This window comes from Sceloporus undulatus, chromosome 2 (genome assembly GCF_019175285.1).
Source record: "Sceloporus undulatus isolate JIND9_A2432 ecotype Alabama chromosome 2, SceUnd_v1.1, whole genome shotgun sequence".
NCBI lineage: Eukaryota > Metazoa > Chordata > Lepidosauria > Squamata > Phrynosomatidae > Sceloporus > Sceloporus undulatus.
The window spans coordinates 141,222,500-141,250,251 of NC_056523.1; the positions used below are offsets into that span (position 1 = coordinate 141,222,500).

The 27,752-nt window shown below is 41.6% G+C and overlaps 2 protein-coding genes across 7 annotated transcripts in view; both read left to right on the top strand.

Moving 5' to 3' along the window:
- Nucleotides 1-27,123, top strand: part of RSAD1 (radical S-adenosyl methionine domain containing 1) — a 30,100-nt gene extending 2,977 nt beyond the window's left edge. Inside the window, exons 2-9 of one of the 3 annotated variants that reach the window (XR_006102473.1) lie at nucleotides 20,686-20,819; nucleotides 21,392-21,596; nucleotides 22,099-22,464; nucleotides 22,878-22,941; nucleotides 23,186-23,333; nucleotides 23,991-24,045; nucleotides 26,212-26,348; nucleotides 26,585-26,683. Coding sequence is in view for 2 of the 3 variants with exons in the window: in XM_042454694.1 (XP_042310628.1) it covers nucleotides 20,686-20,819; nucleotides 21,392-21,596; nucleotides 22,099-22,464; nucleotides 22,878-22,941; nucleotides 23,186-23,333; nucleotides 23,991-24,045; nucleotides 26,585-26,692 (1,080 nt within the window). In the remaining variant the exon portion in view is untranslated. The other 2 variants (XM_042454695.1, XM_042454694.1) reach the window with 2 other exon arrangements.
- The window catches only part of LOC121923844 (MYCBP associated protein), a 74,726-nt gene continuing 73,562 nt past the window's right edge, over nucleotides 26,589-27,752 (top strand). For all 4 annotated transcript variants that reach the window (XR_006102472.1, XM_042454689.1, XM_042454690.1 and 1 more), the window contains exon 1: nucleotides 26,589-26,688. Coding sequence is in view for 3 of the 4 variants with exons in the window: in XM_042454689.1 (XP_042310623.1) it covers nucleotides 26,664-26,688 (25 nt within the window). In the remaining variant the exon portion in view is untranslated. The remainder of the gene's footprint in view (nucleotides 26,689-27,752) is intronic.

The window sequence follows — 27,752 nt, forward strand, 5'->3', positions numbered from 1 at the left end:
ACTCTTTTTCCTCTCTTTGTTCAAAAGCTTTGTGGGCCTCTTGCTTAATGCATACATTTGTAGTGCATACAGTGGTTTCATACTATTGTATAGTTTATGCAGACAAGGGAAATTGGAAGTATAATCCAATGGCAATTCTACGAACGCAATCATGGGGTTTTAAATGTTATTGTGTGAATAGAACTACCACATTGCAATTTTGGGGCAATTGGAAATACAGTCCAATACAAATTCATGGTGTTTCACGTATAGTGCGTATAGACTACCACAAACGCAATTTTCTAGGCAATGAAAAGCTATTTCGGCAATGGGAAGTCGGTTTGAATGATTTACGATATTACGTAAATTTGCTTGAACTAGCGTAGTTCACGCAAATTTGTTCTGGCCCCACTTTATTCATTTAAATTATAGAGAAATTCCTTCCATGTGATAAACTCCCGAGTTGTGCTTCAACTCATTCCCCCAAATCTCCACTCAAAATGTTTACAAAAAAATATTAAACTCACTTAAAAGGTCGTAGCGCAGATGCCATTTTTAATGCGAAAAGGCTACTATTACTGTGTCCCTACTACTTTGTCATTTCTTTGCAATTTGTTAATAGGAATTAAATTTAAGGGATAGGGAGTCTTGGAAGTCTCATCAGTGTCCACCATGAATTGAGATCCCCCTGAGATCTTAACAACAACAACAACAAATTAAATTTGACTAAATTCTTATTATTTATTATGAGCAATTGGGCCGTTACAATCTTTAAAAATGGATCCAGTACTTCTTCCCACCTCACGAATTTTATTTTCGAATACCAAATATTCTTCAAGTGTGTTGTGTTGTACAGGTGGTGATAGACTCAGTAAGGAAGCCACGACTCTGAGTTTGCAAACCTGAGTAGGGCGCTCTTGATGACTCGTTTCCTTCATAGGGCACCATAAGTTAAAGTCAGCTTGATGGCAATTAACAACAGAAAAGAGCTAGATAATAAGCAATATACCTGATGAAAATATCAGGTTCTTGAAAAACACACATAAATCAACCAGTAAAGTTTGTACTTACATACACATACAAAGTTTTTAAAACAAATAAAATCTGTACTTAATGCAAGAAGATAAATACAGAATTTTTCATGCTTAAGGGTTAGATAAGAACATGATTTCCTATATAAACAGCATTCTAATCTTGTAAATTTCTCCAGAGCTTAAGAAACAAGAAGATGTTACTTAATTCTAGTGAATTGGTTTTGTGTGTGTGTGTGTGTGTGTGTCCCTTCCAAGTTGCTGTCACTATGGGTGACACCCCTGTATTTCATAGGGTTTGTTTTCTTCTTGTGTACTCCAAACTATTTTTTATTATGGTGAGCCTAAGGGTTTTCTTGGCATGATTTATTTAGAAGCGGATTTGCCTTTGACTTCTCTGAAGCTAGGAGGTGTGACTTACCCAATAACCCAGTGGATTTTTATGGTGAGCAGGATGAACCCTGGCTCTTCAAATCTAGTTCTAAGTCAACATATCACCACTAGCTTTCAGTGTTGTTTTTTTTAGGGCAAAGGATATTCAGAGGTGGTTTTGCAGTTCATCCTCTGAAAATTAGGTACACCATTAGTATAGAAGAAGAGCCCTCTCCGGTCCATCTGCCTTGGTCCATGCTCAGAGGGAGAGAAGAATGCTGACCTGATCCCCTGCCCCCTCACCATTCCCTTCTCACTTTTTGTGTTTGTCTTTTAGATGTAAGCCTGGGCAGGGAACTGTCTGTTATCCCCTCTTTGTAAACCGCGGATTCCCAGTGATGGGCATATATAATAAAACTATTATTATATTATTTTATAGTCGTTTAGTAGTAGTTTTTATTTGCAGTTTCCATTCAGTTCTAACCAGGGATGACCTTGCTTAGCTTCCAATCAGCCTGGACTGCTGCCTTTTGGTATGTGCATAGTGTGAAGAATATTGAAAAGCACATTCAAAGCAAAACAGAGCTAAGGCTCTCTGAGAGATCACATTTTTATTATTTTAAAAAAAGCCCAGGTGTTTTGGCTCAATGAGAAAGACTTTTTAAACTCCAGGTCCTGTGTTTGGACCAATGTTCTCAACACTGCAGTGATTTAAATGAAGGCTGCTGAGAAGGGCCTTTCTCATTGAGCCCAAATGCATTGGGTCTCAAAAAATAAATGAATTAATAAACAGTTGACCATATCAGACCAGGTTTCAGGTATTTGTGTAGTCCTCTTGAATCTTCCAGGAGAACAAAAGGTAGGTTGCTAGTGCTCTACAGTGGGACAAATCGCTATTTACCAGCGCGGATCCATTCTGGAACCTCGCTCCCCGCACAGATAACCAAAATCCACAGTTGCTCAAATTTTGTTGTTCCAGTGGCAGCCCTGATGCACACGGCAAGCACTGCCATTAGGCACAATGCAGAGACTTCAGGTGAACGTCCGTTGTCCCAAATTGGTGGCATGGCCATGTGCATGCACTGTTAGGCGAAAGACAAGGGGTGCCTGTAACCTAATGGCGGTTGCATGCCCATATACCACGCCACACCCTCATCAAGGATCATGCAGGCTGCCTATTGAAGATGCGAAATCCCGGATGCAAGTCCATGGATATGGAGGCCACTGTACTGATTACGACACGTGCATACCGTCTGACGGGCGTGTGAGCCAGGAACTGATATACATTATCTCAGTATATACATCGACTATAGTCGCTCGTGTATAAGCACGGGCAGGTTTCGGGCAAAAATTGGCATTTCTTTAATTTTTTATATTAATTGATTTTTTGTACGTAAAGACTATTACAACACCAAAGGACAAATCAAAAAATATAAACAAAATTACAAAAATAAAAAACAAAAAAATAATAACCAACCTTACAGAGAGAAAGAAAAATGAGAAAAAAGAGAAAGAAACGAAAAGAACAGAAAGAATAGCAAGAGGAAGAAACTGCTAAACCCAAAATTAGCACAAATGAAATATACCTTCATTCAATCACTCCATTAACCCACCACCTGTGAGATTCCTCTTGATCAGTTCCCCTTTAGGAGTAACGTAAGTTGGAAATAACTTCAAGGCAACAACACAAGATGGGAAGTTTTAAGAACACACATACAGGTGGCAATATAGTCCAACTTTTTCACCAAGCCTTAAATGCAGGGAAATCTTGTAACACCTTTGAGACTCATGAAAGAAAGAAGTTGGCCAGCATGAGCTTTTGCAAACTTAAGTCTACTTCTCGATAGTCTCAGACATGCTGGTTTCATGCAAATGGAGCATTTGTAAAGTGGATTACATTACATGGAGGGCCCATCTTAATTGTACATGATTTCATTCCAGATCACCCATGTTGTGGACATACAGAAACAGATTTAGCGCTGATGTTCCTTTCCCTGGTTCTTTTCCTCTCCAGATTATTTATATGTAGGGTGCCTCTGACATTATTTTCATGATTGATTTAAAACTAGTTCTCTCCTCCCCCATGAATTTCCCATGATTGAAAGTCTTTTAAGCATGTGTTTATTGTTAGTGACTTCAAGTCTTTCCAATTATGGCAACCCTCAATTTTTTAGCAGATTTGTCCAAGGAGGTTTGCCTATTGCCTTCTTCTAAGGCGTGAGCATGTGACTTGCCCAGGTCACCCAATGGGTTTCATGTCTGAGTGGGGAATCGAACCCTGGTCTCCAGAATCAGTCCCACACAAATGTGGCTATTTCAGCTGCACATCAAAAATACTAATGAGGTAACCCACATTGATATTTATGATGGCTATTTTGATCAAAGTTAATCAAAGCTAAAGAATCTTTTGAAGCAGGATGAGATTTTCTGTTCATGTTGATTTAGTGGCTTGAGATGAAACTGTTGATTCTGAGGAGTATATTCAGCAATTCTGGATAATTACCTTGTTAATTTTTTAAACATGCTGGGCACCATGAGCAGAATAGGGTGCAAGCAATTGCTGATGATTGTGCCTAGTAAATGGGTAGTTTTCACCTCCTAAGGCAAGATGGAAGTGATGTTAAGACTCATGTAGGTGATGACAATGGAAAGATGCTGGAAGAATGTTTATTTTTTGAGTAAATATTTTCTTTTCTTTTTGTCTCTCAGTGGCCAATTGTGAGAAACGCTGCAGCTACTGCAACTTCAACAAGTACATTCCGCGAAACATGATGAGACCAAAATGAAGAAATTGCCTCATCAGGAGGCAGGACCTTGATCAGCTCAGCAGTTGAGAGCAAGTAATAGTGGAAGAGAAAAAGAAAGTATTAAGAATCAGGTTTATAGTTGATCCTTAGAAGAAATAGGGACAAGTGGCAGATGTAGACAAGTTTTTATATAGCCAGGAACAACACTTGTGTTTTGAATTTTATCACTTAGGAATAAAATATTGTAATTCTTACTGGATTACTTCATTGTCAATGCAATATTTGAGTTGCAGTAGTCGGAAGTTTGTGTCTACAGGTCCTTACCTGTATCAGTCAGAAAAGTATTTGGAGCAGATGCAGTAGTAGTTATGTACCTCAAGTTGATTCTTATGACAACGTTATTCTAGCAATTTCTTGGTAGATTTATTCAGAGAGGTTTGCATTGCCTCCCTCTGAGGCTAAGAGAGTGTGGCTTGCTCACTGTCAGCCACTGGGTTTCATGGCTGAGTGGCTAATTAAACCATGGTCTCCTGGAGTCATAGAATCATAGATTGGAAGGACCACAAGAGCTAGGGAGGACATAGAGTCTATATTGCTTTCCACAGGTGTGGTACCTTTTTCCCTTGGCTTTGCAGAATCACATCTGTGTATTTTGGGGTGGGACACAAGCTTGGCCAGTCCACTCACCATTGCAGCAGTCCTGGATGCCTCTCCCAAATGTCCATTTAGCAAGGCACTGAGGTTACATGGAAGCCAATCCCACTTCAGCAGATGCTTATGCCTTGCTGAGTTCCACAAAGCAGGTGTCAGTGGCTTCTGTGGCATCCAGGTGAGCAAAACAGATGCATAGCTTTCATAGAATGTAGAGTTGGAGAAGGCCAAAGGGTCACTGATTTATCCTGCCTTACTCATTAGCTCTTTCCACCACTCTTTCCCAGGTGATTGACAATCAGAAACAAGTAATTATAGAAGTTTTAATTCAGATAATTCATGCAAAAAAACAGTCTCAGAAGGATTTGACTGAGAAAAGAACACTGTAAATATTTAAACAAATACTTCTGTGCTGCTTAGTCAACTGGTGGTCACTTTAGACTCAGAAAAAATGTCAGGGATTTCATGTATAGTTTTCCCTCTCAGGCTTTACTATTTCGTTCAGTCTCTGCAGCCATTGATTCTTGTTGCTGTTTACAATACGTTTGCATACTTTTTATATTGACAAATAATTCCCTCATCATTCATATCCCCCAAGCCTTTGTGTGACATTTTTTGCTACAAAAAGCTAAGCGTTCTCATGTTTTCCTTCTCTCTAGTCCCTTAATGATGTAGAACTCCCGTTCTTGGAAGGAACCACTCATGTGATGCTCTAAAACTTTAGAAGAAGCCAAGAAACTCGTTCAGGCCGTATATCTGTTGATCTCATCTTTGGCCTCCAGATCACAACCCTGCTCCGGGTTCAGGATTTGGAGGCATTGCTTGCAGTGTGTGATGACAGTTTCTCTCATCAGCTAACACTGGAAGGGGCAATTCACTCTTCAAACAAGTTAACAGGCTTTCTGCCTCTACCTGATCCAGACTTGTATCAGAAATGTATGAGTATGCAAGGCACATTCTTCAGAAGCAGGTTTTCTTCAATATGAGGTTCCAACTTTGTCGGAATGTAAGTCTTTTCCTGGTGTTATAAAACCTAAGTAAAGGAGTAATTGAAAGCTCTGATAATGAAAATAAGTTTTATTTATGTGGCTGGGGGGGGGGGGGGAGAAAATGTCTTCCTGCTTCACAAGTAAAAAGAATTGTCCAAGGACATCCTTTTAGCTAGAGCAGAGCTGTTTGGAGGAACAGACTGAGACTCGGTACGAGGCCTGATTCCTTATCCCCCCTCCCATGGTGAAAAATTTCAAACAAAGAAGAAAGCTGAGTTTTAAACATATTTGAAAGCCAGCCTTAGGAGCTCAGTATCCTAGGAATCAGTCACTGAAGGCCATCCAGCATCATGTAAATGTGTGAAGGCTAGCAATCTCTACTACTATGACTTGTTTTTTTCCCTGCAGGGGGCATTTAGCACCCCACACCTCTCTTATTGGCAAGGCATCATATATTGGCGTTGGACCGGTGAGCTGCTTGAGGAGGTAGGCCTAAGTTCTGTTTCAGTGAAAACAACAACATCCAAATAGGGGTTCATTGAAGTGCTTTTCAGATGGCACTGTTTCAATGGTGTTTCATTGGGAGTTGAAGAAGGATGGATCCTGCCATCGACATCAAGTATTTCTGGGTAGCCAGACACTACTTCCCAACTGCCTCATCAGAGATCAAGAATTAGTCTCAGCATTGACTCCTTTACCTAGGAGCCCATGGGAGATTTGTGCCGTGGGAGAATGGCAAAATCTGTCGAGAGGCTAGAATACAAACCTGGAGCCAGATGGATGAAGGAGGTTTGCTTTTGGCCATGGACCCGGAAGCGGACCCACTAAACCACTTGATGTAAGTAAAAATCAAATTTAGGGAGGTTGGTGGCTTCAAATTAAGAAATCATTTGCTTTCCATCATCTAAGTGGTATTCCTCCAAATTGATGAGCTGAAACGATTTGGTTCAGATTTTGGCTCAGTCATGAACTCTTGAGTTGCCCGGTATACCATGTTTGCTTAGCTCCTATCTGTATATGAAGATAACAGTAAAATGTAAAGGGGCTGTTGGAAGGAATACTGAAAAATACAATGAGCCCTCGCCTTACGCGGGGATCCGTTCCGGATCCCTCGCGTAAGGTGAATTCCGCCTACGCTCAAGCCCCATTGTAAAACAATGTGTGGTGCAGGCGGCGCATGGCGCCACAACGGGGGCACGTGCCATCAATTGAATGGGACGTCGCCCCGCGCTCCGCAGCTTGAGCGCGCCCGTATGATGCAGGCGCGCTGTATATGCAGATGCTCGGGAAGTCTAAAGCACTACCAAATGCACAGATGTTGTTTACTAATTAAAATGATGGGCTATCAATTGTACACCTGTTTTGGATGCTAGCTATAAAATATTAGATACCTTTTCATGAAATGTTGCATTCTGGTGACTCTGCTCACATTGCAGCCTGTGTTTGTCTCTTTATCATAGACTGAGGAGATTCTGATGCTGGGATACGCATGGATGTGGAATCACACACAGGTGAGATTTCACTATCTTGGGAATTATAGCACAAAAGGGCTCTTGCAATTGACTGAATGGACTTAAATTTTTGTGCCCTATTCCAGAGATCTCAGGTGGAGCAACATGCAACTCTGCATACTCTAGGCATGCTCAGCCAAAATTCTGCAGTCCATATAAAGTTTCACCACCCTACCCTATTGTTATTAATCTGTAAGTTTTTCTCCTGATGATGGTTTTTTGGTCTCAGTATAAAGTGTGTAATCAAACTATGAAGTTTTGCCACAAAACTGAGACTTGGGCCCCATTCATACTGACCTTTTTGTGCTGGAAGGAACTGGGAAGATTCGGTTCCCCTTCTCCGAATCCCTCTGGAAGCAAGTGCCACACACTCATCAGGGCATTTTAACCCTAAGAATCTCTAGCTCCTGTGGAGAAAATGGTTTAAAATGAAGGTGCCTTTGCTGATCATCAAATTCAGTTCCGTTTCCTCATAGGTGACGTTCCTGCACCCATTGGTCAATCGGAAGTGTGCTCCCCCTCCTTTTTAAAAAAAACAGGCACCAGTATGTGCATATTTTATCTAATTTAAAAACCTCCTGTGTGTTGTGTTTGTGGGTATTTGGGTCAATGCAGGTTATGGATCTTCCCTTGGCCCCCGTTTTTCAACCCAAAATGCATCTAATGCCATTTCTGCAATTTTCACCTTGCCATCCCAGAGTGCCTCATGTTACAAACAACAACAAACAAAACTCTTCACCTTGGAATGCCAGAAAAGGATGCCATGCCTTCTTTGCTTTCATAGGCCACCCCTGAATTCTTTACAGACAGTAGCAAAAGCATCCTGTATCAATTTGCCAATTGGAAAAGAGAAACATTGTAACATTCACATTGTAGCATTGCAAAGAAAAAAAGCCCTCCTGCAAAGTGCTGTGTTGCTGGAAGCAAGGAAATGAAAGGAAATGAACAGCAGGCAGCACATCCTATCTATCTATCTTTACCTTAGCAAAAACACTGCACATAGTCGTCAAAAATAATTAAAAAATAAAAAGAGAGAGAAAGCTGCTGGTGCAAGAGCGAGGCCTTCTCGTCCTGTGCCCTCCCTCGCCTCCCCTGCTTCTTCCTTCTTCTCCTTCTGCTTCCGTTACCCAGACTTGCCAACCCTTTCTCCAGATTCCCCCCTCAGCCCTCCCTCGACCTAAATCCCTCCCCTGACATTGCCGTCCATGATCATGGCAGTTTCATTGTTTGCCGAGGACCTATTTGTTTTTCACAAAAGATACCCTTTTACCTCTCAATGCCATGACCTGCATAAGGGGCATTGCCCCAAAACGGTCATGGAAGCCTCGGCACTGTGGGAGATTCGGGGTGAATATGAACTTACATGCATAATTCGGTTCCTTATCCGGCTAAAAGTAGTCTGAATGCCCTGGATTCTGTTTTACAGCTGATCAGAAAGCTATGGTCACGTGTGGAGTTCAGAAGGTTGTGCTTTCAGCTTTAATGCCAGTTGCCTGAATGAACAGATGGGGGCAGAGGGTGAATTTACTTATTGTTATATAATATAAATCTTCACCTTTTGGCTGAGGGACCACTAGACAGTTACCAAATCAAAATAAAGATAAAGTTGGGTCCCTTTCTGAAAAAAGGTAGCATAAAATGAAATAAAAAATAAATACCAATACAGTTGAAACAATCCTAAAGCAATGTTTACAAATTAATTAATAAATTTATACAATATAAATGTATACAATTATGCAAGTTATACAATATATGTAGTTTTAAAAAACAATTTAGGCAGTATGTAGTGTTTTAATTATCTGATTGTTTTCTGAACTGCAAGTTGCAAAGACTCACCTACCAAGGCTTATAGACGGTTCTGACGCTTTCCTGAAAATTCCATGGAGTAGTCCGTGTGGGCATTTGAAGGAAGGATTCCAGAGCCCACATGCCACCAGAACTTTCTCTTTTGTGGTAAAGTCTGAACTCTGGTGGTAGAGCGGCTTCCTAAGAGACCTTAAAGCAGACAAATAGGAGAAAGAGAAATTCATGGGTAGACTTGATACTGACTGTGAAGAAAATGCATTCTTGACCGGAGCTCAGTACAAGGTTTTCCTCAATAATACTAGATAATTATTCAGAGTCTGAAAAACTCAGTTTTTGCTACAAGGTGTTGTTTTTTTCTCCACAGCACTGGCTAAAGTTTTTTCACAACCTCAAGTCTGTGGGATGTGTTTGGCATCAGAGGAGGAAAGAGCTAGAGAACATGCTTGGTTGCTTTTGGACACAGGTAAGGGACTTCAGACTTGTATTAAGAAGAAGGATGCTGTTATTTAGGCATTGGGTGGAGAAAAGTGTGCCGTGAGCACCTGTACCCCAGGACATTTTATGCCCCATTCTCTACCACCAACCAAGAGCAATATTGGCTCAGACATACACATGGTAGTGAGATAGTTTTGCCACATTTTAGATCTATTTAGCTGTTTTAGTCCAAGTGAGGCCTTTAGTTAACACAGTAATAACCAGTGTTGAGTAGCAATTTCTTACTTTTTTAGATAAAGGCTTCTTCTGGGCCTAAAAAAACAGCTTGGGGGCGAGGGAGGGCCAATGCAATTCCAGAATCCTGGCAAATGCTTGCCCTATGAGAAAGACAATCCAGGTTTTCTGGTGGGAATTTACTTGTTTCACAGGGGACTTAGATGTTCTTGGAAAGGTCTGCAGTGCTAGATTTCTCCTGCTGACACTTCTTAATCAGCTGCAGAGGTCTGGGTGGAAAGAGAAAAAGCATTCAGTGACACTTGAAGTCCATACACAGTATCCGCTAACTTAAAGCAGAAATAAAAGGGCCTCTATTAATGGGGCTGAAGAGTATCAATATTCCCAGTCTGGATGGTTGTTCTAATACAAGGACAGATCCAGAGATTGTGCTGTTTCTTAAGAAAGCTGGTAAATGCTGTAGCATTCCTATTCCAGGGTGACAAGATTGGTGAATATGCTTTACATCCCTGTGCTTTTCTCTTTGAACCAAGATGGAAGATAGTCTGGGTTATTGTTGTTTTTTCCAGAGGAAGGGGCTGTCTACAGCTTGTGCGAGATAAATTAAGCTGAAAAGGTGTATGATGAATGGATTCAATTAAACTGGCTTTCTTTGACAAAAGTCTTAATATTTTGTGAAGGCATGAAGAAATTTCTGTGGGAGAAAATTACATGAAAATCACAAAAAAACATATTAGTTGGTATCCACAGGACAACTTCTGTCCGGTCGAGGTTAGGTCAGCAGAGTACAAAACTAATTAATAATAATATACTAATATATAACATAATAGGTTTTATTTATCTACGCCCAATCACTGGGAATCGGAGCGGTTTACAATAGAGGGATAATCAGGACATCCCTGCCCACAGGCTACAATCTAAAAGACACGACCACAAAGGAGAAGGGATGGTGGGGGGGGAGGGAATCAGGTTCCAGCCTGCTTCTTCCCGATGGGCTGGGACAAGAGATGGCACGGTAGGGGGATCGGGCTCTTCTTCTTGCTTAGCTTGGGACACCTACTCTCTACTCCAGCAGTGCCGCAATGATGACAGTTAGGGCGGGCGGGAGCTCTCCTTTTCAGGCCAGCTCCCTGATGGTACCTGGGCCAGTTCCTCTCTCACCCCACGAGGCCGAACCCAGATGACAGTTAGGGAAGGGAGAGGCCCTCCCTCGTATTTCCACCTCTTCTCCCTTACCTCCTCGAAATGATGAAAATGCTTTTCTGCCTGGGATTCACTATGCACTGAGTAGAAAACCAAAAAGGCTTCCCTGAGAGTCAAGCCTGCCATATAACATCAAAACTAAATCTGGTTCCAGAGATTTGCTTTACTATTTGGCATTGTTGCCTTGGTCCAGCTCGTGCATCTCATTCAGTCTTCCAGGCTTCCTGTTCATTTTTTCCCTGACGCATTGGGCAGATTCAGACTAAATCTTGAGTTATGATCTAGAATTCAGAGTCTGACTCGGCTGTGGACTTAGTTTGTTTATCCCATCTTATAGCTATCTACCTGGAGTGCATCTTAATGGTTCTCTTATCCTGCCAGCTAGCGCCTTTCCCAGATTTACTATTGCGTATTTAGAGATACCAGGAATTGACTGGCACCTTGTGAAAGCAGTATACTGTGAATGACTGACACCATGAACGTTTGGGTTTGCTCTTTAATATTGAATTGGACATTGTCTTTAAACTTACTGGCTCTGCTCTCTCCAGATCACATACAGTGGAGTTTCTGGTGGCCAGCTAGTGATATCTGTGTTGTACTAGTCACTGAGAAATGATCATTTTAGCTTGTCCCCGAAATAGTTAGCTCGATGAAACACATGTATGTTGATCCATTTGGCTCACTATATATCTTGAGGTATCAGAAAGAAAAATAAACAACACCGACTGCGTAACAGTAATAATTACATCAGGGTGTCTGGTAGCACCTTTGAGATCAACAGAGAAAGAAGCTGGTAGCATAAAGCTTTCATAGGCTTTGGCCTACTTACTCAGATACATGAGATCCCTTGCATACTGAATTCACAGACTAGCACATCACTCTAAATTACATCAGGGGATATACATCGTATCATGATACCATACATACTCAGCCTCCATCCTTCATGTATGGCAACCACGTAATTGGTGATATTAAAAGGGCAATACATACCAATTTTAAACTATACAGCAGACCCTCCATTTGTGGGGGAATCGTTCCGGAACCCCCTGCAAAAAATGGAAATTTGCCAGTATTCAAGCCCATTGGCTTGAATGGCAGCACCACCCTATTTGTCCCCCTCTGTTTGCCACCCACGAACGGGCAAGGAACGAAGATTTGAAGTCCGTTAAAACAGGAGGGCAACTGTACGTAAGTTGTTGTCAGAAGCAGATTGCATCAAGGAGTTGCCCCAATAGGGGAATGGGTCCTGTTGGGACTTGCTCATATGGGCTGGAATGCATAACTTCCTTCTTCTCATTTAAAAAAACAACCCAAACCTTATTTTGGGCACGATGGAAGCATATGTAAATATATGTATAACTCCTTGTAGCTACCAATGTTTTCATGAGATTCCTCTTTACAACTCAGGAAGCAGCATCCAGTTCTCATGGTTTTCAAAGCACCTCTGTATGGTGCGTGCCACTCCACAGCAGGAGGGATAGTAGTTTGCTATGTGGGGAAATGCCCTGCTCTCTCTTTCTCTACCAGAAATAATAGCTGATTTTCCCAGCAGGAAGTTGCTCAATGGGCTGCAGAAAGAAAGAAAAAGATTTCTGACTGTTGTGACAATCTCTGATGCCATGCGGGTATTGCATAATCACAGGCTACTCCCCTTATTGACACTTGAAGTTGAATCCAGGAACGTAACTGAGGTTAAGTGACAAATACACAATTGTGAATAGTGGCTCTGTGTTTTATGTAAGGGGGGGGGGAATCCTCTAATAAATATGAAAGTGGTCACCAGTTATCTTCCACTTCTGTATCATGGAGAATGGTCTAAGCCATTTTAAAAAAACACCCTACGCTGACCCCAGTTCTCTCCAGTGGAGAAGGGCCTTGCGTTATATCTCTCTTACTCAGGAGCGCCGGGGTCACACAGTCTTACCATTTGGGACCACCAACACCCCACTGACCCTCTTGCCCCATGTTCACAATACATTTTTCACTGTTCGGCTTCTCCTTTTCAACCTGCTCACCTCCCCTGTTAGACCTGTCTGAGGATTAAGATCTGGGGGGAGTCCTCCTTGGTGCCTTCACCATCATGGGCAATATACCTTCAGATGAAATGGGGAGGCCTCTCTGTTGTGGATCCCAGTACAAGAAATACTCAAGGGGCCAACTGTTCCCACACAGATGGCATATCATTAAACCTGGTTTTTTCTTAAAGCCATTGGGGCATAATTGATTTTACCCCAATTGCACATGTTACAGCTTTTAACAGCCTTAAAATTGTTTAATATGCAAATAAAGATTGTTTTATTTGGTTGAAGGTTTTTTTTGTACACCTACCCTGAGACGTATGATGTAGGTGAGATACAAATATTTTAATAAATAAATACTAACAATTTATTCTTTAAAAAAGAAGTCTGCGCTCTGCTTTTCCTTTCTCCTCCTTTATGCCTTTGGCATTGCACACTGTGTAGAAAATCTTGGCAAGATCCTCAAAGCTAGGTAAGAGATCAAGGACTTGACAATTTGTCCATGTTTCATTTCATGTTATGAGACTCCTGTAGCTCACTAAGCAACTGTGTGGAAGAACAAAGCCAGTTTTATCACTTACTTGTGCTATCAAGCCTTTGAAATGGAAACCGTTGGTTTCCTAATGGTTTGAGCCTCTGAGTCTAGAATTGCAACCAGATCTCCTAACAGCCTTTGTGGCCCAAGCTTGACACAGTGGGGAGAACCTTGCTCACTATGGATGTTGAAGAAGCAAACCAAGACATGTAGGCATTCTTATGAGCCAATGAGAGGCAGGGATCAGGAAGAACTGATGTAAGTGTGAAACATTTCACTATGTTTTGTGAAAAAGAACTGCTTCAAAGCCCTAACCACATGTATCTTTTCACATTGCAGGGACAATGATTTGCAGTTTCATCCTGACTTTGCAGAATGGCTTTTTTACTCAATTTCAAATGGTAGATAGCTATTTTGGTTTCTATCATCAACTTTTTTATCTTTTATTTTATTTTATTTTTTGTTTGCTGACTTTGGCATTTGAGCTAACACTTGAGGTGTTAATGCCCACCATCAAATCCAACTCCTATTATTAAGTTGTTCTTGTTGTGCTTTCACAGTTGTTCTGACTTAACCAACTCTAAGGCAAACTTATCATGGGGTTTTCTGGCAAGATTTAGTTCAGAGGATCTGGAGGTTTGTCATTGCCTTCCCCTGTGTGAGAGATGTGATTGCCCAAGGTCACCCAGTGGGTTTCATGGCCAAGCAGGGAATTGCATCCTGATCTCAAGGGTTATAGTCAACACCTCAAACACTAACCACACTGTTCAGTGAGGACTTGTAAAATGAAAGGACTCCTAAATCTGTTAATTCTGCCCACTGTGAGAGGGCTTACAGTATGTTCCTGAATGAGCAGAGTGCCCCCAACTTGCCTGGCTCCATCATAAAAAAGGTCCATGTGGTATAACCCATGGAGTCTCTGTCCCTTTCTTCCAAGGGTCACAGAAAGGTGACTAGTTGATTTCTAAAGCCTCTCTTAGCTGCAAATATTTCTCACTCTTCCTAAATCTGGAAAGCTTCAGGCACTGTGACTCAGTCTGTACAGAATAAAGAAGTGGGTTTAGCTTTTGTTCATTCTTTGTCCCTCCAGTGTTGGTCTGACAATGTCATTGTGACAATTCTGTCGCTCAGGTCAGGTAGAAAAGTATATCTTGCAGGCTGTTTAATGTGAATGCATGCACTTTGGTGGCTTGCTGCATACCCGATGAACGACCGCCCAGAAGGCTGCTTCCACACATTGGTCTGGAGGGACCACAATGTTTCCAGAGTCCAAGGTTTCTAACAAGATGTCCCTTTCCACCAAACTTGACAAGCTGATGATGGCATGCATGGGTTGCACAGGGTAGAAAGAACAAATATAGCTCAAATTCTTTATTCTAGCACAGTGAAAGAGTCGCTTTGCTTGGTGTACCAGTTGAAGTTCTGCCATAGCTCTGGCTCTACAGAAGGGTGATGTTCCCCTAAAAGATCTGGGTGAAAAACATTTTAATGTTGTCCTTATTACAGGCACATGAGGAATTTGCCCTTTAATTAAAACCAGCCCCTACTACAGGGGGTAGGCAACTGTGGGGAAGGGCAGGCACCATTTCTCCCACCCCTGCAGGACTCACCCTTCCCCACAGCAAGCCCTCAATACCTCCCTTTTCCTTTGAAGTCCTTTCAAAATGGGCAATTTTGGCATCTCGCCCGTTGCCATATTATCAGGAGGGCCCCTCTGTCAGTCCCACCACTGTCACAAATGTGTTTGTTGGGACGCAAGACAGGACCTTCTTGGTGGCTGTCCCTTGCTCTGGAACTCCTTTGCAAGGGGGGCTGGATGACTACACTCCCTTCTGTCTGTCAGCAAAGATATTTTATTCCAACAAAGCAGAGAATTTTTAAAAGATGGGATACGAGTTGCTGTACAACCGAACTATTTTTATTGCTTTATTTATATTTCGTACAGTTTATCTTTTAAAGTGCAGTTTAATCCACTGTAATATTGTGAATAGCTTAATTCCATTTTCATGTTAATTTTGTAAGATTTAGCTGCCTTGTCCGTTTTAAATTGTAAGCTGCCTTGAGTCCCAATTCTGGAGACAATCGGATATAAGTACATGTGGACCCCTTGCCTATATGCTGGGGGTTTGGTTCCAGATCAACGTGTTCAACAACTCCGTGTATGCTCAAGTCCCATTCAATATATGACATAGCAATGGTGTCCCTTATAAAAAATGGCAATTTGAAAATTTATACTTTTTGGGAACATTTTCAACCGTGGTTCTTTATCCTGTATAAAAAAGTCTGTGTATTAAGAAGCAGACTCTGAACTATATAAACTATAAATCCAATCACTTTGGGCCCCATCCAGACCTGGAAAATTGTTCTTTTGATGGGTATCACTTATTACTCCAATGTTTCTACTATCCTTCCATCTTGGATTCTCCAAGATTGCTTCTATTGTGAAGATTTTGGGGGTTTTTAGTGGCGGCAACTTTAGCCATGAGAATTTCAGATCTTGAGCACTTGCAGCAAACATCTGTGTATTTTTGATACTGATCCTTCCTTTAAGCCAATCTAGAATTCCATTCTATTACTCAGAGATCTCATTTTTATCTGATCTTTTCTGAATCCCTTCCCTCCCTCCCGTTTCACAAATTGGAAGTAGGTAGAAGATTCAGATTTTATAAGAGGTTATTCTTTAGACTTTCAGAATCCCCTTTTTCTGTTTCTGAGGAGCAAGGTCACTATTTTTACTCAACCAAGTGGTTGAACATCAGCTAGAACAGAAGTGTTGGATTTCAGATTTTTTCAGATTTGAAAATTTGCATATAATAAGAGATATCTTGGAGAGGGATCTCCAGTGCAAACATTAAAATCAGTTATGTTTTGTGTACATGTTACTGTATATACATGATTTATTACGCATATTTTTTTAAAAAAAAACTTGTGCATGAACAACGTTTGTGTACACTAAGCCATCCAAAAGCAAATGTGTCACTTCTCAGCCAACCCGTGTGGACAGTTGGATTTTGGAGTATTCAAATTTCAGTGCAGATAAAAGAGACACAATCTCTACTCATGCAGTTATCAAAGCCTGGGTAAGTTACAACTTACTCCGCCAGAACTGGGCATAAGATCAGCGTTCTTTTCTAAAGCATGTTTTCTGAGACATACAAAGCCGCCTCATGGGCTATCGTACACCTTACCAGGTATTATACAACAACACCATTATGCCTGAGCCGAAGCTGCTTTTCGCAGACCAGATACCACAGCATGTTATTTCCCCCTAGATGATCACCTTCCCTCCCAAAGAATGTCAAGTTAGTTTTTTTTGTGGTTTTTCGGGTTATGTGGCCATGTTCTAGAAGAGTTTATCCTTGACGTTTTGCCAGCATCTGTGGCTGGCATCTTCAGAGATTCTCTGAATGTCAGCATTAACTCTTCAGAACATGCCACATAGCCCAAAAAACCCACAAACACTATGGATGTCAGGCCATGAAAGCCTTCGACTTCACAATGTCAAGTAGTCACTTATCAGATTGTTTAGTTGTCTGTGGAGAAGGAGACATCCGATCATCCAAGTATGGCTGGTGCCTCTTTGTGTGTGTATTAGCGTATTTTGGTTGCTGTTGCACAATCCCTTGGAGGGCTTTTTTTTTTAAAAAGTCTGGAATTGTGTGGAATTGTGTTGCCTCCAAAATGTTAACCTCCAAAGTTCATATATTCTTACCTTGGGTATATGGGCTATGTGTGTTGCTGGTAACAACATCTGTAAAAACATAACCAACTCTGATCCATGTTTCCAATTAACTGTCTTAATTCCTCCTATGAATCCCATCAAAAGTGGGGAAAAGCCAGGAAAACCTTGCTAAAGTAAGTTTTACGATTCATGTCCCCTGGGTAGCCCAGGGTGGCAATCAAATTTACCCATTCTAGATGCCATCTCTTGCAGACTACATTACAGTCCCTTCTCCAATGCAGGTAAGGAGAAGACGAACATATATATTCTACTCTTTTCTGAATATTCAGAATGAGCTAGTGGCTAGTGCTGGTTATGAAGGCAATAGTATTTCCAGTTCAACAACCTCCAACACATTTTCACAGTCAGTGTACCCTCGTATATTTGACACCTAGTGCAAATTCTTTTTAACAATCATCCTATTCTTTCAAGAGTCTTTCCATGTGGCAGAACTGCTGGCTGGACAGCTGAGACTGGCATTTCTGCATGGGCCTGCAAAAGCACCAGACACAGAAGGACCAGGACCAGTCCAAAGTGGCTGCTTCTACCTGCCGAATTACTGTAGTTTGCCACTGCTTTAACTGCTGGCCACAATTGCTATGAATCAATCAGCCTGGATCTGATGCCTTTAGGGTATGTGCATAGTAGTGAAGAATATTGAAAAGCACATTCAAAGCAAAACAGAGTAAGTGCTCTGAGAAGATCACATTTATTCATTTAAAAAAAAAAGCCCAAGGTGTTTTGGCCTCAATGAGAAAAGACTTTTTAAAACTCCATGGTCCTGTGTTCTGGACAATGTTCTCAACTCCAGTGATTTCAACTGAAGGCTGCTGAAGAAGGCCTTTTCTCATTGAGCCCAAAATGCATTGGGCCTTAAAAAATAAATGAATTAATAAACAGTTGACCATATCAGAGCCCATGTTTTCAGGTATTTGTGTAGTCCTCTTGAATCTTCCAGGAGAACAAAAGGTAGGTTGCAGTGCTATACAGTGGGACGTCGCTATCTACAGGGGATCCGTTCTGGAACCTCGCTCCCCACAGATACCAAAATCCACAGTTGCTCAAATTTTGTTGTTCCCAGTGGCATCCTGTGCACATGGCAGCACTGCCATTAGGACAATGAGACTTCAGGTGAAGTCCTGTTGTCCCAAATGGTGGCATGGCCATGTGCATGCACTGCTGCTGAGGACAAAGGGGGCTGTCCCTAATGGCAATGCAGCCATATACACGCACCACCATCAAGGACAATGCAGGCTTGCTATTTGCAGATGCTGAAATCCACGGATAGCAAGTCCATGGATATGGAGGTGCCACTGTACTCTTAAGACAAGTGCATACAGTATTGGAAGGGCTGTGTGAGAAGGAACTGATATACATCTACAGTATATACTCGACTATAAGTAAGCCTCGTGTATAAGTCAAGGGCAGGTTTCGGGGCCAAAATTGGATTTCTTTATTTTTTTATTAATTGATTTTTGATACAGTACAAAGCCAATACAACACCAAAGGACAAAATCAAAATATAAACAAAAACTTAAAATAAAACCAAACAAAATAAAACCAACCTTAAGAGAAGAAAGAAAAAGAAAAAAGGGAAAGAAAAGGAAAGAAAGAAAGAAAGAGGAAGAAACCTGCTAAACCCAAAATTAGCACAAATGTAAATAAATTCATTCAATCACCCATTAACCCACCACCCTGTGAGATTTATGGCTTCCCATTCACCTGTGTTGCAATATGACATTTGTCATATTGTTACTCCTCTTCCTAAAAGACAAAGAAATGAACAGAGAGAGAAGGAGATTAAAGAAAATAAAATAGGATTTTCCCATTTACTCTCTATTTATTCCCCCCTCCTCTCCCCTCTTTATACATTAAATCCTATTACTACAGTACTATGTTTCCTCTTATAACTTTGACATAATCCATAAAAGGTTTCCAACTCTTTAAAAAAATCATCTATACCATCACCATTTACTAAATTAGTTAATTTTGATATGACCTGTGGGTAAGTTGAGGGTAAAACTTAGGGACATCTAACAAAGGATGTAAAGGACAAAGCAAAGAAAAACAGTGCCAAAGGACTTACAAAATTCCAGCAGACATAAGTGTTTGCGCTCACCTTAAAGGCTGGATGGATGAGAGAATGGGGGGAGGGGGTCAGTGCTTCCAGGACAGATCTTGCCTTTCACCAGGGGATGGTTCCTTTTTTTAATGAGAGTTAAAGTACTGTACCTAAACTGACTTGTGGATAAGTCGACCTAGTCTCTAAGCCTCAGAGAATCACAATGACAACCACTCTCTGAAGAAACTTGCCAAGAAAACCCTGTGATCAGTTCCCCTTTAGAGTTAACATAAGTTGGAAATAACTTCAAGGCAAACAACACAAGATGGGAGTTTTAAGAACACACTCCAGGTGGCAATATAGTCCAACTTTTTCACCAAGCCTTAAATGCAGGGAGATCTTGTAACACCTTTGAGACTACATGAAAGAAAGAAGTTGGCAGCATGAGCTTTTGCAAACTTAAGTCTACTTTCTCAGATAGTCTCAGCATGCTGGTTTTTCATGCACATGGAGCATTTGTAAAGTGAATTACATTACATGGAGGGCCCATCTTAATCTGTACACTGATTTCATTCCAGATCACCCATGTTCTGGGACATACAGAAAAGCAGATTTAGCTGTGATGTCCTTTCCCTGGTTCTTATTCCTCTCTCAGATTAATTTATATGTAGGGTGCCTCCTGACTATTATTTTCCATGCATTGATTTAAGACACATAGTTCTTCTTCCTCCCCCATTGAATTTCCCATGATTAAGAATAGTCTTTTAAGCATGTGTTATTGTTATGTGACTTCAAGTCATTTCCAATTTATGGCAACCCTAATTTTCTTAGCAAGATTTGTCCAGAGGAGGTTTGCCATTGCCTTCTTCTAAGGCTGTGAGCATGTGACTTGCCCAAGGTCACCCAATGGGTTTCATGTCTGAGTGGGGAATCGAACCCTGATCTCCAGAATCACAGTCCCACACATATGCTGGCTCATATCAGCTGCACATCAAATAAATACTATGAGGTAACCCACATTGTATTTATGATGGCTATTTTGATCAAAGTTAATCAAAGCTAAAGAATCTTTCTGAAGCAGGATGAGATCTTTCTGTTCATGTTGGCATTTAGTGGCTGAGATGAAAACTGTTGATTCTGAGGGAGTATATTCAGCATTCTGGATAATTACAGTACCTTGTTAATTTTTAAACATGCTGGGCACCATGAGCAGAATAGGGTGCAAGCAAAAATTGCTGATGATTGTGCCTAGTAAATGGATACGTTTTCACCTCACTAAGGCAAGATGGAAGTGATGTTAAGACTCATGTAGGTGATGACAATGGGAAAGATGCTGGAAGAATGTTTAGTTTTTATGAGTAAATATTTTCTTGTTTCTTTTTGTCTCTCAGTGGCCATATTGTGAGAAACGCTGCAGCTACTGCAACTTCAACAAGTACATTCCGCGAAACATTGATGAGACCAAAATGAAGAATTGCCTCATTCAGGAGGCCAGGACCTTGATCCAGCTCAGCCAAGTTGAGAGGCAAGTAATAGTGGAAGAGAAAAAAGAAAAGTATTAAAGAATCAGGATTTATAGTTGGGATCCTTAGAAGAAATAGGGACAAGTGGCAGATGTAGACAAGTTTTATAATTAAGCCAGGAACAACACTTGTGTTTTGAATTTTATCACTTAGGAATAAAACTATTGTATATTCTTACTGGATTACTTCATTGTCAATGCAATAGTTTGAGTTGCAGTAGTCTGAGAAGTTTGATGTCTACAGGTCCTTACCTGTATCAGTCAGAAAAGTATTTTGGAGCAGATGCAGTAGTAGTTATGTACCTTCAAGTTGATTCTTATGACAACGTTATTCTAGCAATTTCTTGGTAAGATTTATTCAGAAGAGGTTTGGCATTGCCTCCCTCTGAGGCTAAGAGAGTGTGGCTTGCTCACTGTCAGCCACTGGGTTTCCATGGCTGAGTGGCTATTTAAACCATGGTCTCCTGGAGTCATAGAATCATAGAGTTGGAAGAGACCACAAGAGCCTAGGGAGGCAAATAGAGTTCTATATTGCTTTCCACAGGTGTGTGACCTTTTTTCCCTTGGCTTTGCAGAATCACATCTGTGTATTTTGGTGGTGGGACACCAAGCTTGGCCAGTCCACTCACCATTGCAGCAGTCCTGGATGCCATCTCCCAAGATGTCCATTTAGCAGAAGGCACTGAGGTTACACTGGAAGCCAATCCCACTTCAGCAGATGCCTTATGCCTTGCTGAGTTCCACAAAGCAGGTGTCAGTCGGCTTTCTGTTGGCATCCAGGTGAGCAAACAGATGCATAGCTTTCATAGAATGGTAGAGTTGGAGAAGGCCAAAGGGGTCACCTGATTTATCCTGCCTTACTCATTAGCTCTTTCCACCACTCTTTCCCAGGTGATTGACAGAATCAGGAAACAAGTAATTATAGAAGTTTTAATTCAGAATAATTCATGCAAAAAACCAGTCTCAGAAGGATTTGACTGAGAAAAGAACACTGTAAAATATTTAAACAAATACCTTCTGTGCTGCTTTAGTCAACTTGGTGGTCACATTTCAGCTCAGAAAAAATGTCAGGGATTTCCCATGTATAGTTTTCCTCTCAGGCTCTTACTATTCTGCTTCTCAGTCTCTGCAGCCATTGATTCTTGTTTGCTGTTTACATACACGTTTGCATACTTTTATATTGCTTAAAATAATTCCCTCATCATTCATATTCCCCCAAGCCTTGTGTGACATTTTTCTGCTACAAAAAAGCTAAGCATTCTCATGTTTTCCTTCTCTCTAGTCCCTTAATGATGTAGAACTCCAGCTTCTTGGAAGGAACCACTCAGCTTGTGATGCTCTAAGAACTTTAGAAGAAGCCAAGAAACTCTTTCCAGGCCGTATATCTGTTGATCTCATCTTTGGCCTCCCAGATCAAACCACTGCCTCCTGGGTTCAGGATTTGGAGGCATTGCTTGCAGTGTGTGATGACCATGTTTCTCTCTATCAGCTAACACTGGAAAGGGGCACTTCACTCTTCAAACAAGTTAACCAGGGCTTTCTGCCTCTACCTGATCCAGACATTGTATCAGAAATGTATGAGTATGCAAGGCACATTCTTCAGAATGCAGGTTTTCTTCAATATGAGGTTTCCAACTTTGCTCGGAATGTAAGTCTTTTCCTTTGGTGTATAACCTAAGTAGAAGAGAGTAATCTGAAAGCTCCTGATAATGAAATAAGTTTGATTTTTATGTGGCTGGGGGGGAGGGGGAGAAAATGTCTTCCTGCTTCACAAGTAAAAAGAATATTGTCCAAGGACATCCTTTTAGCTAGAGCAGAGCATGTTTCATGGAGGAACAGACTGAGACTCGGATACGAGGCCTGATTCCTATCCCCCCTCCCCATGGTGAAAAAATTCTTACAACAAAGAAGAAAGCTGAGTTTTAAACATATTTGAATGCCAGCCTCTAGGAGCTCAGTATCTCTAGGAATCAGTCACTGAAGGCCATCCAGCATCATGTAACACTTGTGTGAAGGCTAGCAATCTCTTACTACTTTATGACTTGTTTTTTTTCCCTGCAGGGGGCATTTAGCACCCACAACCTCTCTTATTGGCAAGGCAGTCAATATATTGGCGTTGGACCAGGTGAGCTTGCTTGAGGAGAGTAGGCCTAAGTTCTGTTTCAGTGAAAACAACAACATTCCAAAATAGGGGTTCATTGAAGTGCTTTTCAGATGGCACTGTTTCAATGGTGTTTCATTGGGAGTTGAAGAAGGATGGATCCTGCCATCTGACATCAAGTATTTCTGGGTAGCCAGACAACTACTTCCCATACCTGCCTCATCTAGAGATCAAGAATTAGTCTCAGCATTGACTTCCTTTTACCTAGGAGCCCATGGGAGATTTGTGCCGTGGGGAGATGGCAAAATCTGTCGAGAGGCTAGAATACAAACTCTGGAGCCAGATATATGGATGAAGGAGGTGTTGGCTTTTGGCCATGGGACCCGGAAGCGGACCCCACTCAACCAACTTGAGATGTAAGTAAAATCAAATTTAGGGAGGTTGGTGGCTTCAAAATTAAGAAACTCATTTGCTTTCCATCATCTTAAGTGGTATTCCTCCAAATTGGATGAGCTGAAACGACTTTGGTTCAGATTTTGGCTCAGTCATGAACTCGTTGAGTTGCCCTAGGTATACCATGTTTGCTTAGCTCCTATCTGTAATATGAAGATAACAGTAAATAATGTAAAGGGGGCTGTTGGAAGGAATACTGAAAAATACAATGAGCCCTCGCCTTACGCGGGGATCCGTTCCGGATCCCTCCGCGTAAGGTGAATTCCGCCTACGCTCAAGCCCCATTGTAAACAATGTGGTGCGTGCACGGCGGCGCAGTGGCGCACAACGGGGGCACGTGCCCATTCAATTGAATGGGACGCTCCGCCCCGCGCGCTCCCCGCAGCTTGAGCGCGCCCACGTATGATGCAGGCGCGCTGTATATGCAGAATGCTCTGGGAAGTCTAAAGCACTATCCAAATGCTACAGATGTTGTTTACATAATTAAAATGATGGGCTATCAATTGTACACCTGTTTTGGATGCTAAGCTATTAAAATAATTAGATACCTTTTCATGAAATGTTGCATTCTGGTGACTCTGCTCACATTGCTAGATCCTGTGTTTGTCTCTTTTACATAGACTGGAGGAGATTCTGATGCTGGGACTCCGCATGGATGTAGGAATCACACACCAGGTGAGATTTCACTATCTTGGGAATTATAGCAGCAAAAGGGGCTCTTGCAATTGACTGAATGGACTTGAAATTTTTGTGCCCTAATTCCAGAGATCTCAGGTGGAGCAACATGACAACTCTGCATACTCTTAGGGCATGCTCAGCCAACTTCTGCAGTCCATATAAAGTTTCACCACCCTACCCTATTGTTATTTAATCTGTAAGTTTTTCTCCTGATGATGGTTTGTTGGTCTCAGTATAAAGTGGTGTAATCAAACTATGAAGTGTTTGCCACAAAACTGAGACTTGGGCCCCATTCATACTGACCTTTTTGTGCTGGAAGGAACTGGGAAGATTCGGTTCCCCTTCTCCGAATCCCTCTGGAAGCAAGTGCCCACTACCTCAATCAGGGCATTTTAACCCTGAATGCCCTCTAAGCTCCTGTGGAGAAATTGGTTTAAAATGAAGGTGCCTTTGCTGTCAATCAAATTCAGTTCCGTTTTCCTCATAGGTGACGTTTCCTGCACCCATTGGTCAATCGGAAGTGTGCTCCCCCCTCCTTTTTTAAAAAAAAACAGGCACCAGTATGTGCATATTTTATCTAATTTAAAAACCTCCTGTGTGTGTGTGTGTTGTGGGTATTTGGGTCACTGCAGGTTATGGATCTTCCCTTGGCCCCGTTTTCAACCCCAAAATGCAATCTAATGCCATTTCTGCATTTTCATTCCTTGCCATCCCAGAGTGCCTCATACACATGTAACAACAACAACAACAACAACAACAACAAAACTTCTTCACCTTGGAATGCCAGAAAAGGATGCCATGCATTCTTTGCTTTCCCTAGGCCACCCCTGAATTCTTTACAGACAGTAGCAAAAGCATCCTGTATCAATTTGCCAAATTGGAAAGAGAAACATTTGTAACATTCACATTGTAGCATTTGCAAAGAAAAAAAGCCTCCTGCAAAGTGCTGTGTTGCTGGAAGCAAGGAAATGAAAGGGAAAGTGAACAGGCAGGCAGCCACATCCTATCTATATATCTATCTACCTGTAGCAAAAAACATGCACATAGTCTGTCAAAAATAATTAAAAAAATAAAAAGAGAGAGAAAGCTGCCTGGTGCAAGAGCAGAGGCTTGCTCCGTCCTGTGCCCTCCCTCTGACCTCCCCTGCTCCTTCCTTCTTCTCCTTCTGCTCCGTTACCCAGATTGCCACCCTTTCTCCAGTTCCACCCTCAGCCCTCCCTCTGACCTAAATCCCTCCCCTGAACTTGCCCCGATCATGATCAGGGGCAAGTTCATGTTTGCCGGACCTACAGTGGTGCCTCGGGTTACGAAAATAATTCGTTCCGCGGCACCGTTCGTAACCCGAAAAGCCTTCGTAAGCCGAAAACCCATAGGCGCTAATGGGGAAAAAAGCCGCGGCTCTGCCGCGGCTCCATTTAAAACAGCGCCGGAGTTTTTTCGTAACCCGAAAAAACTTTCGTAACCCGAAACAATAAATCCCTATGGGATTTATTCGTATCCTGAAAAATTCGTAACCTGGGTATTTCGTATCCCGAGGTACCACTGTATTTGTTTTTCAAAAGATACCGCTTTTACCTCAATGCCAAATGACCTGCACTAAGGGGCATTTGCCCCAAAACGGTCATGGAAGCCTCGGATTCACTTGTGGGAGATTCGGGGTGAATATGAACTTTACATGCATAATTCGGTTCCTTATCCGGCGTAAAAGGTAGTCTGAATGGCCCCTTGGATTCTGTTTTAGCAGCTGATCAGAAAGCTATGGTCAGCTGTGGAGTTCAGAAGGTTGTGCCTCTTCAGCTTTAAGTGCCAGTTGCCTGAATGAACAGATGGGGGCAGAGGGAATGAATTTTACTTATTGTTATATAAATATAAATCTTCCACCTTTTGGCCTGAGGGACCACTAAAGCAGTTACCAAATCAAAATAAAAGACTACAGTTGGGTCCCTTTCTGAAAAAAAGGTAGCATAAAAATGAAATAAATAAATAAATAACAAATACAGTTGAAAACAAATCCTTAAAGCAATGTTTACAATTACTTAAATAAATTTATACAATATAAATGTATACAATTATGCAAGTTATACAAATATTGTAGTTTTAAAAAAACAACTTCAGGCAGTATGTAGTGTTTTAATTATCTGATTGTTTTCTGCAACCTGCAAGTTGCAAAAGACTCACCTACCAAGGCTTGATAGACGGTTCTGACGCCTTTCCTGAAAAATTCCATGGAGTCAGTCTTGTGGGCATTTGAAGGAAGGAATTCCAGAGGCCCCACATTGCCACCAGAACTCTTCTCTTTTGTGAGTACAAGTCTGAACTCTGGTGGTAGAGCAGGCTTCCATAAGGAGACCTTAAAGCAGACAAGATAGGAGAAAGAGAAATTCACTGGGTAGACTTGATATCTGACTGTGAAGAAACATGCATTCTTGACCGGAGCTTCAGTACAAGGTTTTCCTCAATAATACTTAAGATAATTATTCAGAGCTCTGAAATAAACTCAGTTTTTGCTACAATGGTGTTGTTTTTTTCCTCACAGCACTGGCTACAGTTTGCTCACAACCTCAGTCTGTGGGATGTGTTTGGGCAATCAGAGGAGGTGAAAGAGCTAGAGACACATGGCTTGGTGCTTTTGGACCACAGGTAAGGGACTTCAGGACTTGTATTCTAAGGAAGAAGGATGCTGTTATTTTAGCGCACTTGGGTGGAGAAAGTGTGGCCTGTGAGCCACCTGTACCCCAGGGACACTTTTATGCCCCCATTCCTCTACCACCATCCCAAGAGCAATATTTGGCTCAGAACATACACATGAGTAGGTGAGAATAGTTTTGCCACATTTTAGATCTATTTCAGCTGTTTTAGGTCCAAGTGAGGCCTTTAGTTAACACAGTAATAACCCAGATGTTGAGTAGCAATTTACTTACTTTTTAGATAAAGGCTTCTTCTGGGCCTAAAACAGCTTGGGGGCGAGGGGAGGGCCAAGCTAGTGAGGGCCAATGCAATTCCTCAGAATCCTGGCAATTGCTTGCCCTATGAGAAAGACTAATCCAGGCTTTTCATTGGTGGGAATTTACTTGTTTTCACAGGGGACTTAGATGTTCTTGGAAAGGTCTGGCAGTGCTAGATTCTCTCCTGCTGACACTTCTTAATCAGCTGCAGCAGGTCTGGGTGGAAAGAGAAAAAGCATTCAGTGACACTTGAAGTCCATACACAGTATCCTGCTAACTTAAAGCAGAAATAAAAGGGCCTCTTAAATTGGAGGCTGAAGAGTATTCAAATATTCCCAGTCTGGATGGTTGTTCTAATACAGAGGACAGATCCAGAGATGAGTGCTGTTTCTTAAAGAAAGCTGGTAAATTGACTGTAGCATCCTATTCCAGGGTGCAAGACTTGGTGAATATGCGTTTACATCCCTGTGCTTTTGCTCTTTGAACCAAGATGGAAGATAGTCTGGGTTATTGTTGTTTTTCCAGAGGAAGGGGCTGTCTACAGCTTGGTGCCGGAGATAAATTAAGCATGAAAAAGGTGATATGATGAATGGATTCAATTATAACTGGCTTTCTTTGACAAAAGTCTTAATATTTTTGTGAAGGCATGATGAAGAAATGTTTCTGTGGGAGAAAATTACATGAAAATCACAAAACATTATTAGGTTGTATCCACAGGACAACTTCCTGTGGTCGAGGTTCAGGTCAGCAGAGTACAAC